Source organism: Oryx dammah, unplaced genomic scaffold, assembly GCF_014754425.2.
Source record: "Oryx dammah isolate SB20612 unplaced genomic scaffold, SCBI_Odam_1.1 HiC_scaffold_2, whole genome shotgun sequence".
In the NCBI taxonomy this organism is placed as follows: Eukaryota; Metazoa; Chordata; class Mammalia; order Artiodactyla; family Bovidae; genus Oryx; species Oryx dammah.
The window spans coordinates 175,957,507-175,977,306 of NW_024070186.1; the positions used below are offsets into that span (position 1 = coordinate 175,957,507).

The 19,800-nt window shown below is 39.2% G+C and overlaps 1 protein-coding gene across 2 annotated transcripts in view; it reads right to left on the reverse strand.

Moving 5' to 3' along the window:
- Nucleotides 1-19,800, reverse strand: part of DNAH3 (dynein axonemal heavy chain 3) — a 249,628-nt gene that overhangs the window by 180,383 nt on the left and 49,445 nt on the right. For both annotated transcript variants that reach the window (XM_040257140.1, XM_040257147.1), the window contains exons 17-21: nucleotides 19,611-19,764; nucleotides 18,695-18,839; nucleotides 12,408-12,619; nucleotides 8,538-8,629; nucleotides 2,854-2,968 (exon numbers count right to left, since the gene is read on the reverse strand). In XM_040257140.1, the coding sequence (XP_040113074.1) occupies nucleotides 2,854-2,968; nucleotides 8,538-8,629; nucleotides 12,408-12,619; nucleotides 18,695-18,839; nucleotides 19,611-19,764 (718 nt within the window). The remainder of the gene's footprint in view (nucleotides 1-2,853; nucleotides 2,969-8,537; nucleotides 8,630-12,407; nucleotides 12,620-18,694; nucleotides 18,840-19,610; nucleotides 19,765-19,800) is intronic.

Below are 19,800 nucleotides of genomic sequence, written 5' to 3' on the forward strand. Positions count from 1 at the left end.
TTTCTTCTTCACTTTCTGCCATAAGGGTGGTGTCATCTGCATATCTGAGGTTATTGATATTTCTCCCAGCAGTCTTGATTCCAGCTTATGCTTCTTCCAGCCCAGCGTTTCTCATGATGTACTCTGCATATAATTTAAATAAGCAGGGTGACAATATACAGTCTTGACATACTCCTTTTCCTATTTGGAACCAGTCCATTGTTCCATGTCCAGTTCTAACTGTTGCTTCCTGACCTGCATATAGGTTTCTCAAGAGGCAGGTCAGGTGGTCTGGTATTCCCATCTCTTTCAGAATTTTCCATAGTTTTTGTGATCCACACAGTCAAAGGCTTTGGCATAGCTAATGAAGCAGAAGTAGATATTTTTCTGGAACTCTCTTACTTTTCCCATCATCCAGCGGATGTTGGCAATTTGATTTCTGGTTCCTCTGCCTTTTCTAAAACCAGCTTGAACATCTGGAAGTTCACGGTTCATGTATTGCTGAAACCTGGCTTGGAGAATTTTGAGCATTACTTTACTAGCATGTGAGATGAGTGCAACTGTGCGGTAGTTTGAGCATTCTTTGGCATTGCCTTTCTTTGGTATTGGAATGAAAACTGACCTTTTCCAGTCCTGTGGCCACTGCTGAGTTTTCCAAATTTGCTGGCATATTGAGTGCAGCACTTTCACAGCATCATCTTTCAGGATTTGAAATAGCTCCACTGGGATTCCATTACCTCCACTAGCTTTGTTTGTAGTGATGCTTTCTAGGGCCCACTTGACTTCACATTCCAAGATGTCTAGCTCTAGGTGAGTCATCACACCATTGTGATTATCTGGGTCATGAAGATCTTTTTTGTACAGTTCTTTTGAATATTCTTGCCACCTCTTCTTAATATCTTCTGCTTCTGTTAGATCCATACCATTTCTGTCCCTTATCGAGCCCATCTTTGCATGAAATTTACCCTTAGTATCTCTAATTTTCTTGTACAGGAGACAGGGATGAAGACCATCCCCAAGAAAAAGAAATGCAAAAAAGCAAAATGGCTGTCTGAGGAGGCCTTACAAATAGCTGTGAAAAGAAGAGAAGTGAAAAGCAAAGGAGAAAAGGAAAGATATAAGCATCTGAATGCAGAGTTCCAAAGAATAGCAAGGAGAATAAAAAAAAAGTCAGGGGTGCCTTAAAAATACAGAATTCCAGGCCAGAGTGATGTTGTGATTTATAGTAAGACAGATATTTGGCCTCTGTCCCTGTTGTTTGCACAACTCCTAAAACCCTTGGAATTTCCTAAGGGATGACAGAGATTTTGTTTGCTTAATGAGGTGGCTTTTGTACCACATCTAAGGTGGGGAGTTGGTTGTCAGGAGAGTCAGGAGAGTGGTTAGAGGGTTGGAACTTTTAGTCCACCAACTTGTCTCCTGGCAGGGGAATAGGGATGGAGACTGAGTTCAATTACCAATGGCCAATGATTTAGTCAGTTATGCCAAAGTAATGAAGCCTTTATAAAAACTCAAAAGGAGAGTGGTCAGAGAGCTTCTGAGTGAGAACATGAGAACCTGAGATCTGGGTGAGTGGCACGCTCAAAGAGAGCATGGAAGTGCCACACCCCTTCCCCATACCTTGCCTGAGGCATTCCATCTGGCTGTTCCTGGGTCTTATGTCCTATAATAATCCAGTGATCTATTAAGTAAACTGTTTCTGAGTTCTAACAAATTAAATCAACCCAAGGAGGGACCTCCAATCTATAGCTGGTTGGTCAGAAGCACGATAACCTGGGCTTGAGACTGGCATCTGAAGTCAGGGGTGAGGGGAACTGGCAGTCTTGTAGTCTTAACCTATGGAATCTCTGGGTAGATAGTGTCTGCTTACAATTGAATTGAATTGTAAGGCACCCAACTGGTGTCATATACTGCACGGTAGTGTGGAAACCCTCCCCAGCCACCCTCAACACATGCACATTGGAATTGAGTGACCGGAAAGAGTACCAGGGTTGAGATGCACTGCTGAAAGAGCCGATGCCCTGCATTATATGAGTTTCTGCCTGTTGCCTCACCTAAGCAGCAAGCTCTCCTTCTCATGGCCCAACCCAAGAACAAGCCAGCATCTGAAGATGGCTGAGCAAACCCTTCAGGTTTATGTGAAAAGAAAGTGTACAGCCTTCCTCTTCAAAATGTGGTCCAGAGACCACAGCTTCAATATTACTTGGGGGCTTGCTGGAATTGCAGAACCTCGGGACCCAGCTTAAACTTGCTGGATCAGAACCTCCAGTTTAGAAAGACTCTCAGGTGATTCCTGCACTTAATAACACTTGAGAAGTGCTGAGCACTGTCTACCTCAGTTATATTTCTGAGGGACCTGGGGTGCCTTCCCTGGGAGATGCTAATTCAGGAGGCTGTTCAGCTCCTTTTCAACAGAAAGCTTGTTGCTCTGAATTAAAAGGCTTTTCTCATTTGAAAATGCATCCCTCCATGGTGTCTGGAAGGAAGGCTGACTGGCACAGGAAGGCAGACAGGAGGAAACAATCTAATGCAACAGCATAGTGGTTATAGACAACAATACTGTATTAAAAACTTCAAAGCTGCTAAGACTAGACCTTAGCTATCCTACCACAAAAAGGAAAGGGTAGGTATGTGACATGATAGGGGTGTTAATGGTAATCATATTGGCTGGTAATCATAGTGCAATATGTAAAAGTATTAAATCAACACGTTATATACTTTAAACTTACAAACTATGTATCAATAAAAATTTTTAAGACAGATTAGAGATCCTTCTTCCTAATTCTCTTGCAATTTTGAAATGAATCCCTTCTGTAATTTACTACATAATAAATGGGCTGCTCTCAGGGGATTGAACTGTTGGATGAGACTCACAGTGTCCCTGTACTTCACAAAGTTGAACGTCATGTTAACCCAGTCTAACTTCATTTTCTCCAAGTTTTTCTCCAGAGAGTATTCCTTACTGGCAGCTGCACCGATGGGCTCCAGTCTAAAGAGGAGAGAGAGTGATAGTAACATCAACAGAGGAGGCATCAAAAATACATTAAAGGAGGAATTTCAGCTCAGCCATTAGAGAAATTTAAAAAGCCTTTAATTTTACAAAAACTTTACCATCCTACTCTAATATTTACCAGTATCTCCAATGTTTTGCAAGATTTCTTTACCCTTGGCACTATTGACTTTTGGGGCTATATTAAAGGCTGAATTGTATCTCTCCAAAAATCATATTGAAGTCTTAACCTCCAGTGCCTCATAATGTGAGTTATTCTGTTTGGACATAAATAGTTCTTTGCGTGCCAAGTCACTTCAGTTGTGTCTGACTCTGTGACCCTATGGACTGCAGCCTGTCAGGCTCCTCTGTCCATGGGATTCTCCAGGCAAGAATACTGGAGTGGGTTGCCATGCCCTCCTCCAGGAAATCTTCCTGACCCAGGGATTGAACCCATGTCTCTTATGTCTCCTGCATTGGCAGGTGGGTTCTTTACCACTCATTTGGGAAGCCCAAATAAGTCTTTAAAAATGTAGTTAAATTAAAATGAGGTCATTAAAGTGGGTCCAATCCAATATGACTGGTATCATTAAAAAAAAAAAGTATTTATTTATTTAGCTGTGCCGGGTCTTTAGTTGTGGCATGTGGGATCTTAGTTCTCCAACCACGGGTTGAACCTGGGCCTCTTGCGTTGGGAGTGCTAAGTGTTAGCCACTGGACCAATGACTGGTATCTTTATTAGAAGAGGAGATTCAGATACATACATAGAGGGAAGACCATGTGAGGACACAGGGAGAAGGCAGTCATTTGCAAGGAGAGAGGCCTTGGAAGAAACCAAATCCCAGCTCTCAGTCCCTATCCCCTGCCCCAACCCCCCCAAAAAACCCCCTTGACCTTAGACTTCAAACCTACAATTGTGAGAAAGTAAATTTGTGTTGTTTAAGCCAATCGGACTATGGTATTTGTTACAGCAGCACTAGAAAACTAATACAAGGAGGTAATTCTTTGTTGTGAGCGGCTGTCCTGTGCACTGCAGGATGTTTAGTAGCAACCTTGGCCTCAACCCACTAGATGCCAGTAGCTGACTCCCCTAGTCCTCACCCCTTGCCAGTTGCACCAACCAAAAATGTCTCCAGGTGTTGCCAAGTATCCCCTGGGGGTGGACATCCCCAGTTGAGAACCACTATTTTACGCTTTCCATTTTCATTTACTCCATATTATTCTTATTTACTTCAGAATTATTGGGCTTCCCAGGTGGTATGAGTGGTAAAGACCCTGCCTGCCAGTGCAGACTTAAGAGACGCAGGTTTGATTTATTATTGACTTCTTATTCAGATCTTAGAACTTCTGTTAATTTATATGATGGCTTTTCCTCCACTTTCTGTCCATACTTTTAAAAAACATATCTGATATTTTCCTGATGCATTGGGCCCATCCATGGAACAGCCCCTCTAGAGGTTCCATAGAAAGAGAGACATAGTGAGAGAGGGGGAAGATAAGATTCCTTTCATCTTCTTTCTGCAGGAGAGCTAAATCCACGTGTGACTGAAGAACTGGGAAGCAAAGTTCTTGGAGGGAAAAGGAGGGATTATTCTTTCTGCCTCAGCACTGTCTTTCACTGTATCCATCTGATCTTTACTTACACTTTAGCAAACTGAAGCCCAGAGGAAGCAAGTGACATGTCCAAAGCCACATATACAGCTGCAGAGGGCCAGAACCAGGTCTAGATACCAGTTCTTCTGACTCCTAATCCAGCGTTTCTTTCTCCCCAACTATGTGCTTTCTGCCCTCTCTATCAGTGGAGCAATAGAATTGCTCACATGTGGTCAGCCAAACAGGGCAACTGAATTGAGCTGGAAACCCAAATTTGGCCTCACAGAGGGAAGTAGAAGAGGCATGGATAACGCCAGATGAACACCTCAGCAGCACGGTCACCATCCTAAATGTGACCTTCTCAGGAGACAACTAAATTGAGTGAGCATATAGAGAATAATAAAGGCAGGTGTCAACCCAGATGAGTATGAGACAAACAGGCTGGATGTGTGGCTGTGACTAAGTCACTTAACAGGCCTTCAGTCCCCATTTGCCCATATCAAGGGTTTTGGTATAATTAAATAAGACAAATGCTTGGAAATGTGCCTTATGACTTATGATTATACAGATAATTGCAGGAGAGGATTAATAAGGTTGGAAGTCCATGAAGTATATCAAATTGACCTTATCCAAATGCACTGTTAGACACTCAGTCATGTCTGACCCTTTGTGACCCCATGGACTGTAGCCTGCCAGGCTCCTCTGTTCATGGATTTCTCCAGGCAAGAATACTGGAGTGGGTAGCCATTCCCTTCTCCAGGAGATCTTCCCAACTCAGAGATCAAATCTGGGTCTCCAGCATTGCAGATTCTTTTACTGTCTGAGCCACCAGGGTAGCCCCCTAACTAACTGTGGGCTGTGATAAAACTACCTTAACTACAGAGAGTGGGCTATGGAGGGCACCATACCTCACTAATAGGTGGTAGCTGAGAACTTAAAAATTAAGTCAGTTTGGGTTACATGCCAGATAAGGAGACTGGGCACACAGAGGTTAACAACTTGGCCAAGGCATCACCACTTCTGGATTTGTCACAACTGAGCACGGTGGCAAGAAGCGTGGCAGTATGCTGTGTATTTGCTCACCCTCTGTCTCCAAACGTGGGTTTATCTTTCAAGGCAGTAAAGAGTAACAGTTAAGGCTCTGAAGTCAGCTAGCCTGGGTTCAGGTCTTGGTTCTTGTGACCTCTGGATAGTTACTTAATTTCTCTAATTAAATTATTTTCTCATCTTTAAAATGTGACTAAAATTACCTAGAATATTAGGTTGTTGTGATGGATAAGTAGGCTAATGCATATAAAATACTCAATGCAGCATAATTGTTCTAGAGCTGCTATTTCTTGGGAACATCTTACTGGGGAAAATGAGGCCCTTTAATAAAATTACATAAACCTGGTAAAAATGCATGTGTCCAATCCCAAAGAAAGGCAATGCCAAAGAATGCGCAAACTACCGCACAGTTGCACTCATCTCACATGCTAGTAAAGTAATGCTCAAAATTCTCCATGCCAGGCTTCAGCAATACGTGAACTGTGAACTTCCAGATGTTCAAGCTGGTTTTAGAAAAGGCAGAGCAACCAGAGATCAAATTGCCAACATCCGCTGGATCATGGAAAAAGCAAGAGAGTTCCAGGAAAACATCTATTTCTGCTTTATTGACTATGCCAAAGCCTTTGACTGTGTGGATCACAATAAACTGTGGAAATTTCTGAAGGAGATGGGAATACCAGACCACCTGACCTGCCTCTTGAGAAACCTATATGCAGGTCAGGAAGCAACAGTTAGAACTGGACATGGAACAACAGACTGGTTCCAAATAGGAAAAGGAGTATGTCAAGGCTGTATATTGTCACCCTGTTTATTTAATTTATATGCAGAGTACATCATGAGAAATGCTGGGCTGGGAGAAGCACAAGCTGGAGTCAAGATTGCCAGGAGAAATATCAATAACCTCAGATATGCAGCTGATATCACCCTTATGGCAGAAAGTGAAGAAGAACTAAAAAGCCTCTTGATGAAAGTGAAAGAGGAGAGTGAAAAAGTTGGCTTAAAGCTCAACATTCAGAAAACGAAGATCATGGCATCTGGTCCCATCACATCATGGCAAATAGATGGAGAAACAATAGAAACAGTGACAGAACTTTAGTTCCATAGGCTCCAAAATCATTGCAGATGGTGACTGCACCTATGAAATTAAGAGATATTTGCTCCTTGGAAGAAAAGCTATGATGAACCTAGACAGTGATTTAAAAAGCAGAGACATTACTGTGCTGACGAAGGTCCATCTAGTCAAAGCTATGATTTTTCCAGTAGCCCTATATGGATATCAGAGTTGGACCATACAAAACGCTGAGCATTGAAGAACTGATACTTTCTAGTTGTGGTGCTGGAGAAGACTCTGGAGGTTCCCTTGGAGAGCAAGGAGATCCAACCAGTCAATCCTGAAGGAAATGAGTCCTGAATGTTCATTAGAAGGATTGATACTAAAGCTGAAGCTCCAATACTTTGGCTACCTGATGCAAAGAGCTGATTCATTGGCAAAGACCCTGATGCTGGGGAAGATTGAAGGCAAGAGAAGAAGTAGGTGACAGAGGATGAGATAGCTGGATGGCATCACTGACTCAATGGACATGGGTTTGAGCAAACTCTGGGAGACAGTGGAGGACAGGGAAGCCTGGCATGCTACAGTCCATGGGGTCGCAAAGAGTCAGACATGATCAAGTGACTAAACAACAATAATAATAAATCCAAAATGTTATAATTTCAACACATAGTCACTATTTAAAATGAGTATTTTGCTTTTTTTTTCTTAATAAATCTTTGAAGTCCAGCCTATATTTATACACTCAGCACATCAAATTCAGAATAGCTACATTTCAAAGGATGAGAGGCCACATGTACCAAGCTGCTCCTGTACTGCACAGCACTGAGCTGGAGGATTTGTTAAAACACAGATTGCAGTGCTCACCCCCTGAATTTGACAAACTGGGGTGGTGCCTGAGAATGTGCATTTCTAACAAGTTTGCTGGTGATGCTGATGCAGCTGGACTGGGGTCACAGTCTGAGAACCATGTGTGTTTAGTGAGCCCAAACCCAGTTGTCTAACGGGGTCTTTAGTCTCAGGAACACATCTCCCCGCCCATCACTCTGAAGAAAGTATGGAAAAACAAACAGGGTTCTGAGAATCTCTGGTCATAAAAACAGCAGTTTCAATAGCATAAATTCTCACATGCAAACTCTAGGGGCATTTGGAGAAGGAGAGAAAGAAAGTGAAGAGATCTCTCATTTGACCATATTTCATTTAGCTCAGAGAGTCCCTCCTGTTTGTTGCTGTTGTTTAACAAGGAGGAAACTGAGGCCCAGAAAAGTGGTATGGTCTTGCCCAAAGTCTAGCTGGACTTGGAGCTCAGGTTCAAAGAACTCTTTAAAATTTTTTATTTTTGAAATAGAATCTCTAACTCAATGTTCTAGTCATAGTCTGACATCAACTCTGCAACTGGAGGGGCTTCCCTAGGTGGTCCAGTGGCTAAGACTCTGCGCTCCCAATGCAAGGGGCTGGGTTCAGTGGCTGGTCAGGGAACTAGATCCCACGTGTTGCAACTAAAGATCCCACATGCCACAATGAAGATCAAAGATCCTGCAACTAAGACCTGACACAGCCAAATAAATAAATATTAAACAAAAACAGAAACTCCACAGCTGGAGATGAAAGCTTCACCAGCTGCTGCTGCAGCTGCTGCTGCTAAGTCACTTCAGTCGTGTCCAATTCTGTGTGACCCCATAGATGGCAGCCCACCAGGCTCCCCTGTCCCTGGGATTCTCCAGGCAAGAACACTGGAGTGGGTTGCTAGTCAGCTGAAATAGAGGTTATCCTAAACCAGAATGAGAAATGTAGCTTGCTATATGGCCATTCAGTCACACAAGTATAGGAAATTACAGATACCTTCACCAAAAAACTTTCTGAAAGGAGAAATCTTACTTTTCAATGAATTTGCCAAATCCAAATTCCAGCATATTTGAGAGACAAGTCGTTTCAGTGGGCTTTATTTCATAGCCGACAATCTCACTGATCTGCAAAGAGAAAAAAACAAGTGTGCATTGTCCAAATTAGTGTTGTTCAGTAGACTTCTTGTGATGACTGAAATGTTCTATAGCTGTGGAGCCACCAGTCATATTTAGCTGGTGAGCCCTGAGATGGTGGCTAATGTGATCGAGGAACTGATTTTCAAATTTCATTTAATTTTACTTATTTATGTTTAAATAGCTGAGTGTAGCAAGTGGCTAACGAACTGGACAGTGCAGGTCTAAGGGTCTGGGAGGCAGCCTGGGTAGGGCCCAGCCTGCATTGTGTCTGGTTTACTGGGGGTTGTTCTCCCACCAGAACTTGGCATAATGCAAACATGTGGGCACCTTACGGGTCCCACACTACCTAACAGTCCTCACAATTAGGTCCAGTTTTGTGCTCCCAGGCGGTGAACCAGGGCAAAATGCGGTTCATGCTCAGAAGCTGCTGGATGTGCTGAATCAAACAAGGAAGTTATGAGGACATGGGGCAGGCAGATTCCCAGATTCTGTGATCTGGGGGTGCTGGGAAAGAGGAAAATCTTCCTTCCAACTCAGTGTACTAACTGGTTGGAAATGTTAGCACTTGTTATGCCCATTCCTTTGGTGTAAATATTACCCAACTTTATCTTTTAAGTGAAAATATCCCCGTGAACAGTCTTTGATGAAGTCTATGATGGCTTTTGAGCACTTTTATAGAGATTGAGAGATCTGAGCAGCATGAGGGTTATGTGTGCTCAAGAAGAGCATGTGGGTTGGGGGAATGAAGCTCTGTAAAAAACCTTCCCTATTGCCCAGTTTTGTATCAGTCCAGCTCCAGTAGGACTAAAGAATATCAGAACAGGAAGGGATATGAAAGTTGCATCACGTTCTGTCTTATTCAGCCCTGTGTCCCTGGGGCCTGGAATGTAGCATCAATAAGCACTTGTGGAGTGAAAGCATGAGTGAATCACCCAATTCAAACAGCTTCCAATCTGGGTTCTGAGATCACCTGGAGGACCACGGAGGTAACGGAAATAACAAAAGCAATATTACTGCGGGCTTACTATGTGATAGGCACTGTTGTAAGAGCTTTATGTACTTCCTTCATTCTCCCAACAAGGTGAGGAAGGTACTAATACATTATTATTCCCATTTTACATAAAAGGAAACTGAGACAAAGAAATTAAGTATCTTGTTTATGACCATTTAGCTAATAGATCATAATAATAGATCATAATAGCCATTTCAGAATTGGGACTTGGATCTAATTCTGAAGTCAAATCTCATCCACCATACACTAGTGTTTCCTATAGGTCTTCTAGGTATAGTTGTACAGATTATATACTGCATAACTCTTGAAAGTACAATTCAAACTGTAGGGCACAAAAATAGCATTCCCTCAAGAACAAACCACGAAATTGTTTCTGGTGGCTCTGGGCTCTCATTTATTCTCTAATTCTGCAAGTATAACTTTAGAACAACACATTATCTCTAGGGTTAAATGACATAACGTGTAAAGCACTTGGCATAGCACTTGGCCTGTGAAAGACTCAGCGATTTGTAGTTTTATTTTTAAATTGCTTTGTTAACTATATAGATTAAAAAGGCATCTGGTTTTCTAAGAGCCTGAAGTTGTACTATCCAATATGTAGCCACTAACCCCCTGCAGGTTTTGAGAACTTGAAATGCAACGAATTCATATTGAAATGTGCTGGAGTTTTGTAAAAGCATGCCATATTTCAAAGAGAGATCACATTAACATTTTTATATTGATTATCTATTGAACTGATAATGTTTTAGACATGTTTGGTTAAACATATTCACAATTTATTTCACCTGTTTATACTTTTAAAAATGTGGCTACTAGAAACTTTAAAATTACATGAATGCTTATTATTTCCACTGGGCAGCAGCATCCTAGAGAGTCAGCTTTGGTATGTATCAGTGTAGCATTACCTGTTCTATCCTGTTTTAAACCACAGTAGCAATAAATTTTGTTTCAAACATGGAGACTAGCCTCTCTTGCTCAAGTTCTGGGAAACGGTCAGAAATCTCAAAACAACCACCTCACAACCCTAGAAAATCCATTTTGTAGCCTTGAGAGCTACAGATGGTTAAGCCTATAGAACCCCCACCAGAGCCAAATCTGTGAACAAGAATCTCCTGAGTTGGCACTGAGAATTAGAACTGAGAATGCGTCCTCCATGACCATGGAGACAATTTATTGTTCTTCAAAGGATTGTTGGGAAGATGAAATGAATCCACATAAAGTATACAACAGTACCCAATACATAGTTGGTACTCAGTACACTTTAGCTATTATTGTTATTATTTTAATTCCAGGGAATTTCTCCCCCAATCTGTCCATCTAAGTGGCTTATAAGTGAGAATTATTAACGTCTAGGGATGGTTGGGATTTTAAAAGTGCCCAACTATGAGAATACTATCACAGGGGAAGCAGCAGATGGAGAGAGGAAGGCTTTCTGAGCCTCCCCTGTAACACTGTTTAAATGCCATTGATGAGGATACTTTCTATAATGCCATCTCATGGAGAGAACTAGCACTACTGGAGGGCATCTGGCTACTTCGCTCTCCAAATGGGTCAAAGTTCTAGTCAGGTTAGATCCACAGGGAGAGGCACCCCATGAGTACCAAGCGAGGCAGCTATCCTTGTACAGATCCCTCTGCTGAGGCAGTTCAAGACCCAAAGTCTACTAGATGTCTTTGCTTTGTTCTTTACATCCTATGCTTATGTCTTGAATTTCAATACTCTTAATAAGGGTGCTCTCAGACTGCTTCTAGAGAGAATGTCCCTGGTCTTGTGCATGCTTTGCAGAGAGGGAATTTCAGGCCCAGTCAGGGAGGGATCTGTGTATAGAGAGCCAGTCTCATCTCCGCCTCCACATAGAGCAACTCCCTGGTAGAAGATGTTTCAAGGCCATTGCTCGCTCTCAAATGTGATCATTATTTTAGAAACAGTGAGTTTCCTTTTTTCTTATTAGTATTCATACCACATTTGTCACCTTGATTGGTTGTAAAAATCCCTCACACTAGATTGCTTGTAAAAATCCCATCGTTTTCAGGGAGAATATTTATTATTCTCATTTATGGACTCAAAAGGGCTGAAGAAAACAGTGCAAAATTATTTCTGAACATAGCCTGCTGGATGATGAAGCTGAGGTACGAATCATTTGGCATCATTAGGAGCCCCCAGAAATAGACTTTCACTTTTGTGTAGCCTAGGTCAAGGAATAAATCCAGGGCCCGCTCATTGTAATTTGAGACCCTTATCATCTTTTGGGGCTTCCCAGGTGGTGCTAGTAGTAAAGAATTTGCCTGCCAATGCAGGAGACAAGAGAGACATGGGTTCAACTCCTGGGTCAGAAAGATCCCCTGGAGTAGGATATGGCAACCCACTTCAGTATTCTTGCATGGAAAATTCCATGGACAAGGGAGCCTCATGGGTTACAATCTATTGGGCCCCAAAGAGTCAGACACAACCGAGCAACTTAGCACTATTATTTTTAGGACCCTGAGCAGCGAGGTGCTTAGGAAAGCAGATAAAGAGAGCTTTTGTGGCCACTGGCTGGACGAATACTCAACTACCAGCAATGGGGTCCCCAAAGAAAAGGATCAGCCTGTTCATATGGAGAGGCAGGAAGGGTATCACTGCCTTTACTCTCTTGGCCTCAAGTAGATTTTCCTTTCAGAAAGAAAAATTTTGACCCATTAATGGTTCCTGCCTTCCGAAGGGCTATCAGGACCAGAAATGGGCTGGGCTGGTGGGGTGGGCAGTGACAGGGACCTGCTGCCAGTGCCGGTCTTTCATTCCTGGGTTGCAGGAAATGGTGAGGATAGGGATGTGCTGCTTGAATTTATCAATCTTGATTTTCACATTCTCTGCTAAGCGCCTAGGTGCAGGCATGTCCGCTAAGGTCTTGGTCAATTTGTATATTGTCCTCCACATATTCCCTATTTCTTCCGCGATTTCCTCAGCATTCAGTAAAAAGAGGGGTCCTGAAATAGAAAAGATGGGGTGGGAGAAGGGTCAGATCACCAAATAGTGTTAATCACATGTACCTTAATTCTCTGAATTTAGAATTATGTCTATGGTATGACACTGTTAACAAGCACAAGCTTTGGAGTTGGTCTGAAACCTCTACCTAACCAGTGAAGCCTTGGGCATACTGATTGAACTTTTCTAAGCCTCAATAGCCTGACCTGAGACACAGGGATAATAATGGGTACCTTGGAGGGTAGCTGTAAAAATTATATGAGACAAGTAAAGTGGCTAATATAATGCCTGGCATAGAATGTTAGTATGGAAGCAATTATTAGTATAAGTTGTAGATCCTATTACAGAAGTATCAAAAGGTGTTCCACAAATACTGTGAAATATTAACAATTGGAGAATGTGGGTGAATAGGAACATGGGAGTTAATTGTACAGTTCTGAGAGATTTTATACAAGGTTGAATTATTTAAAAATAGATATTCTTTAAAGCAGAAAATGACATCTCATTAAAAAAAACTTTGCCAAAACATTCATTTTCTTTTTTTCTTTCCCAGGTATCTTTTAACATTTGGGTTTCACATTCAGTCTTTCCATGCTGCTGCTTTCTTCTCCTTTTATATTTCAAATTAGTATTAACTCTCATATTATGATGTTGCTAATTAACTCAAAAAAACTTTTATTTCAGGGCTGCCGAGACTAAAAATAGACTTATTCATATAACTTCATTAATAAATGACATACTTTATCAGCCCACACAATTTTGTTAAGAAACAGAATATTAAATTTTTTTTAAAAGAAGGAAAAATATGTACATTTCTTTATATATATATAAAGATACAATATATGAAAAGAATCATACACCATGTTTAAGTGAAGTTTATCAGCAGAATGCAAGGTTGATTTAATATTTGAAAATCAAGCAATCTAATACATGATATTAACAGTCAAAAGAAGGAAAATCACATGATAATGTAAACTGAAGCAGAAAAAGCATTTGACAAAGTCCGATATCCATTCATGATAAAAATCCCTAAACAAACTAGGAATAGAAGAGAATGTCCACAGCTTGATATAGAGCATCTGTGAAAACCTACACTATCATTACATTTTTATACATATTAAGTATATACAGCTTTTTATATGTCATTCATACTACAAAAAAAGTGGTTTAAAAACATAAAAGCAAAAAACCCATTATACTTAATGGTGAAAGATGGAATACTTTCTCCCTAACATTGGAAATGAGGCAAGATTTTTATTCTCATAACTTAATAACAGAAAAGATAGTTGGAAAAATCCCCAAATACTTGGGAAATTAAACTACATACTTCTAAATAACACATGGTCAAAAAAGAAATATCAACAGAAATTTAAAAATATTTTGAGGTAAATGAAAATAAAAATTAACATCAAAAGTTGTGATATCATAATATTCAGTGAAAAGGCTTCCCACTAAAATCTGGAACAAGACAAAGATGTCCATTTTTACCACTTTTATGCAGTATAACATTAGAAGTCCTAGGCATAGCAATCAGACAAGAAAAATAAAAATAAAATGTATCCAGATTGGAAGGGAAGAAGTAAAACTGCCATTATATGCAGATGACATGATACTCTATATAGAAAAGCCTAAAGATTCCACACAGAAGCTACTAGAACTGAAAAATGAATTCAGCAAGGTAGCAGGATACAAGATTAACATATAGAAATTGGTCGCATTTCTTTATACTAACAATGAAATATCAGGAAAGAAATATTAAAGTCTTTTAAAATCTCATCCAAAAAATAAAATAAAATATGTAGGAATAAACCTGAGCAAGAAGGTGAAAGACTAAGAACTACAAAACATTCATAAAGGAAACTGAAGATGATTCAAAGAAATGGAAATTTATCCCATGCTCTTGGACTGAAAGAAGCTAAAATGGCCATACTATCCAAAGCAATCTATAGATTAAACATGATTTCTATCAAAGTACCCATGACCTTTTATCCCCATAGAACTACAACAAATAATACTAAAATTTATATAGAACCATAAAAGACTCAGAATTGGTAAAGAAATCCAGAGGAAAAAGAATAAGGTGGGACACATAACCCTTCCAGACTACAGACAATACTACAAAGTTACTGTAATGAAAAGAGCATGATTATTGGCACAGAAATGACATGGAGCAATGGAACATAACAGAGATCTCAGAAATAAACCCATACAGCTATGGTCAATTAACACAGCAAGAATGTCCCCTCTCACCACTCCTTTTTCAACATCATTATGTGGTAGTTCTAGATAATGCAGTAAGACAAGACAGGAAATAAAAGGATACAGACTGGGAAAGAAGACACAAACTTTATTTACATATGACACTATCATGTACACAGAAAATAGGAAAGAATCAATAACAAACAGAAACCTCCTGAAAGTAATTCACAGCTACAGCAAAGTTGCAGGGTACATGGTTAATACACAAAAGCTAATTGCTTTCCTATATATTATTAATAAACAGTGTGGTCTGGAAATTAAAAACATATCCATTTACATTAGCACCCTCCAAAACTGAAACACCTAGGCAAAAATCTAACAAAATATGTACATTGTCTATATAAGGAAAACTACAGAACTCTAATGAAAGAAATTAAGGAAGAAGGAAATAAGTGCAGAAAAAATTAATGCTCATGGATAGGAAAAGTCAATGTTGTCAAGATGTCAGTTCTTCCCAGCTTGATCTATAGATTCAGCACAATCCCAATCAAAATCCCAACAAGTTTTTTTTGTAGACACTGACCAAACTGATTTTAAAGTTTACGTGGAGACAGCAAAGACCCAGAATAGCCAATATAATATTAAAGGAGAAATGTAAAGTTAGGGGACTGTCATTATCCAGCTTCAAAACTTACCATACAGCTATGATAATCAAGTGTATTTTTGGTAAAAGAAGAGACAAATAGGTCAGTGGAACAAAATAGAGAGCCCAGAAATAAGACCCACCATAGTCAACTGATCTTTCACAAAGAAGCAAAGGGAATAAAAAAGAGAACGAAACTTTCCAGCAAATAGTTTTAGAATAACTAGATATCCACAATGCAAAAACTAATGTAGATGCAAAGTGTACAGCCTTGACACAAATGAATAAAAATGGATCATGGACTTAAATGTAAAATACAAAACTATAAAAATTCTAGGAGATACACAGCAAAGATACATAGCAGGAAAATCTAGATGACCTTGGGTTGGGTGCTAACTTCTTAGATACAAAACTAAAGGCATGATCTATGAAAGAAATGACAAACTAAACTTTATTAAAATTAAAATCTTCTGTTTTGTGAAAGACACTGTCAAAAGATTGAAAAGATCAGCCAAAGATTAGTGGAAAAAAACTGCAAAACATATATCTGATAAATGATTGCTGTCTGAAATATACAAAGAACTCTAAAATTCGACAGTGAGAAAACAAAATTAATTTAAAAATAGGTTAAAAAAATGCTGCCAAACCCCAATTGTTTTAATATACACAACAAAATTTAAAAACATGTATCATAGCTTTATATAAAATATATGTATAAAATATGCATCATAACTCTTAAAGAAATGGGAATATCAGACTACCTTACTTATCTCTTGAGAAACTTGTATGCAGGAAAAGAAGCAACAGTTAAAGCCAGACACAGAACAATGGACTGGTTCAAAATTAGGAAAGGAGTATGTCAAGGCTGTATACTGTCACCCTGTTTAGTACATCATGTGAAATCCCAGGCTGGATGAAACTGGAATCAGGATCACCAGGAGAAGTATCAATAACCTCAGATATGTAGATGATACCACTCTAATGGCAGAAAGTGAAGAGGAACTAAAGAGCTTCATGATGAGGGTGAAAGAGGAGCATGAAAAAGGTGGTTTAAAACTCAACATTCAAAAACCTAAAATCATGGCATCCAGTCTTATCACTGCATGGCAAACAGATGGGGAAAAGGTGGAAACAGTGACAGATTTTACTTTCTTGGACTCCAGAAATCACTGCAGATGGTGACTACAGCTGTGAACTTAAAAAAAATGCTTGCTCCTTCAAAGAAAAGCTATGACAAACCTAGACAGTGTATGAAAAAGCAGAGACATCATTTTGCTGACAAAAGTCCATATAGTTAAAACTATGGTTTTTCCAGTCACGTACAGATGTGAGAGTTGGACCATAAGGAAGGCTGAGCACTGAAGAATTAATGCTTTTGAATTGTGGTGCTAGAGAGGACTCTTGAGAGTCCCTTGGACTACAAGGAGATCAAACCAGTCAATCTTAAAGGAAATCAATCCTAAATATTCATTGGAAGGACTGATACTGAAGTTGAAGTTCCAATATTTTGTCACCTAATGTGAAGAGCTGACTCACTGGAAAAGATCCTGATGCTGGGAAAGATTGAGGGCAGGAGGAGAAGTGGGTGATAGAGGATGAGATGGTTGAATGGCATCACCGACTCAATGGACATGAGTTTGAACAGACTCTGGGAGATAGTGAAGGATAGGAAGTCTGGTGTGGAGCAGTTCAAGGGGTCACAAAGAGTCAGATATGACTTAGCAATTGAACAACAACAAATAAAAAGAAATACATGTAAATTTAACAAAACATGTATAGAATTTATATGCTGAAACCTACAAAACATTGGCAAAACAAAGTCAAAGAAGATCAAAATAATTAGATATGCAGTGTCCATGGATTGGAAGATTTCGTGGTAAAGATATCAATTCTTTTCCAAATTGATCTCTAGATGTAATATATTTCCAATCAAAATTCCAGCAGATTTCATATATAAATGAATAAGCTGATTCTAAAATTTTATACAAAAGATATAAAGACAAAGGTACTGTAAAAGTTGTAATATAATTTGAAAAAGAAAATGGAATTTATATGACAGTCTCAAAAAGACAAAGCTGTAGTAACAATGAAGAGATCAATAGTTGCTAGGTGTTAAGGCTGTAGAGAGTGTGATTATGAAGGAGTAGTACAAGGAAGTTTATTGAAGTCATTGGAACTGATAAACAAAATATAAAAATTTTAAACATATTATCTCTAACAAAAAGACATGCTAAATTATAAATACTTCCTTAACACCATAAATATTTTGTGCCTCAAATCAACAAAAAGCATCATGTTTAAAGGTGACATTCTAGAAGAATTCCATTAAAATCAGGAATAAGACAAAGGTGTTCATTATAACTACTGTTTAATTTGGAAGTGCTAGTTAACACAGAAAAGTGAATTTTAAAAGAGGTGTGAAAGTGATAAATAAGGTAAAATATTCTAAATATGTAGATATGATTGAGTACTTGAAAAACTAAAATGCATCCATAAAAATATTATTCAAAACATGAAAATTATTTAAATACGGTGGTTTACTAATAGAAAAAAGTGAGAGAGCACATAAATAGACTTATTAAACAAGGAATTGTTTAATAAATAAACATTCAACTTCTATTAAAGGAAAAAAAACACTTTTTTGAGCAAAAAAGTAAAGCTCTTACTTCTCATGTTTGTTGAGGGTATGAGGAATGGGCACTCAAATACTGCTAGAAGAATATTAAATTAAAACATAACTTTTCTGGAAAGCAATACCAATAATAAAAGTAAATTCTAAAATCTTTATATTTTTATTACACCTTTTCTTTGATCTAGCCATTTCACTTCCAGTAATTTATCCTAAGAAATTATCATTATTGTATCTAGAAAACTGGCAACAAAGGTGTTCCTCATAGTTGTTTATTATATTGAAGCACTGGCATAAAGCATCAGCATAATAGGGGAACTGCTATCTTATCCTCCCACCACTTGCCTCTCTGAGTCACTATCCAACCCATGGCTTTGCGTGGTTGCCCATTCTATTTTATCCTAGCTACAGGTCTGGCTTTTTGATCCCCACCTTCCATTGTTATCACATCAGAAAAATTTAACTATGGTTGCCTTAATCCAGAGTATGAGAATATGATAAAAAGTCCAGCCAGAATCTGAAGTCCCAGTCTTATTTCAGAACTGGCTGGGTTGATTCTGCTACCCTACTCCCATCCTGTCCAAGTAGAGTGAAACTGCGGCATACCATTCATCCATTCCTCTGACTTGGTGCTAAACTCATAGGCTGTCACCCACAGCTGCTCATAAGGTACTTTGTTGGTCATCACAGTTTGCAGAAGAGGGAAGGTACTCTTCTCCTTTTCCAACAGCTCCTCCTCCTTATTGATCAACTGCAGGGCAAAAGGGGATACTGTTTATTGGGTGGGTGGTTCTTTTGAACCCCAGAAGCCACCATGGCAAATTCCTCAGTGCTTTGAAAACCAAGTTGAGGAAGATGCATGTTCATCTGGAGAGTAAGACCAGAAAATAAGGTATGAACTCAAGCAAGAAGGTCTCTCTGTTACCTTTGAGGGTCATGGCACCTGAGACCAGTGAGTGAAACTTTCCAATAATTGGCCACTTGCTCCATCATCTTTGCTTCCACCGAAACACATACATATTCCCATTTTCACGAATTTTCATATGTACTTTAACTGTTAACACAACGTTACCTTCTTGTGCTGAACTGCCTCAAAGGTAAGAACTTTAATGATTAAAGAACTTACTACTGTAGACAACTTCAGGGCAAGTTTACTTAGCTTCTCCAAGACTTAGTTCTCCCATTTTAAATAGAGATAAATGAATATATAGTACCTACCCCAAAGACTTATTATGGATATTAAGTGAAATTTCACATAGGAAGTCCTTTGTACATTATGTACATAATACAGGCTTGATACATGTCAGCAATTATTCCATTATATTAATAAGTCTTCTTTATGTACTCAGTGACTAACAAAGCTGATATAATGTGGGGGTATGGGAAAAGGTAGTTGAAAATACCAGAGAAAGAACTCATCAATCAACTAATACTATCTACCTGACAGGTGATGTTAGGAAAACACATAAGCAAGGACCAGCAGAGCAGTACAGTCATAAGTGCCCATCCCAAGACCCCAAACCTCAAATTCCACCAGCGCTTGATCTAGGTTCTTTGAAAGCTCACTAAGCTTTTCAACATTGTTCTTCATTTCTTCTGTAGTCATTACTTCACGTTTCCTAAAACCTTCCAGTTCCTTGCTGTAGCCCTCAAGTTTCACTTCAAATTCTGAGCACCTGAAAGTAAAGACAATCCAATCATATTTGGATTTT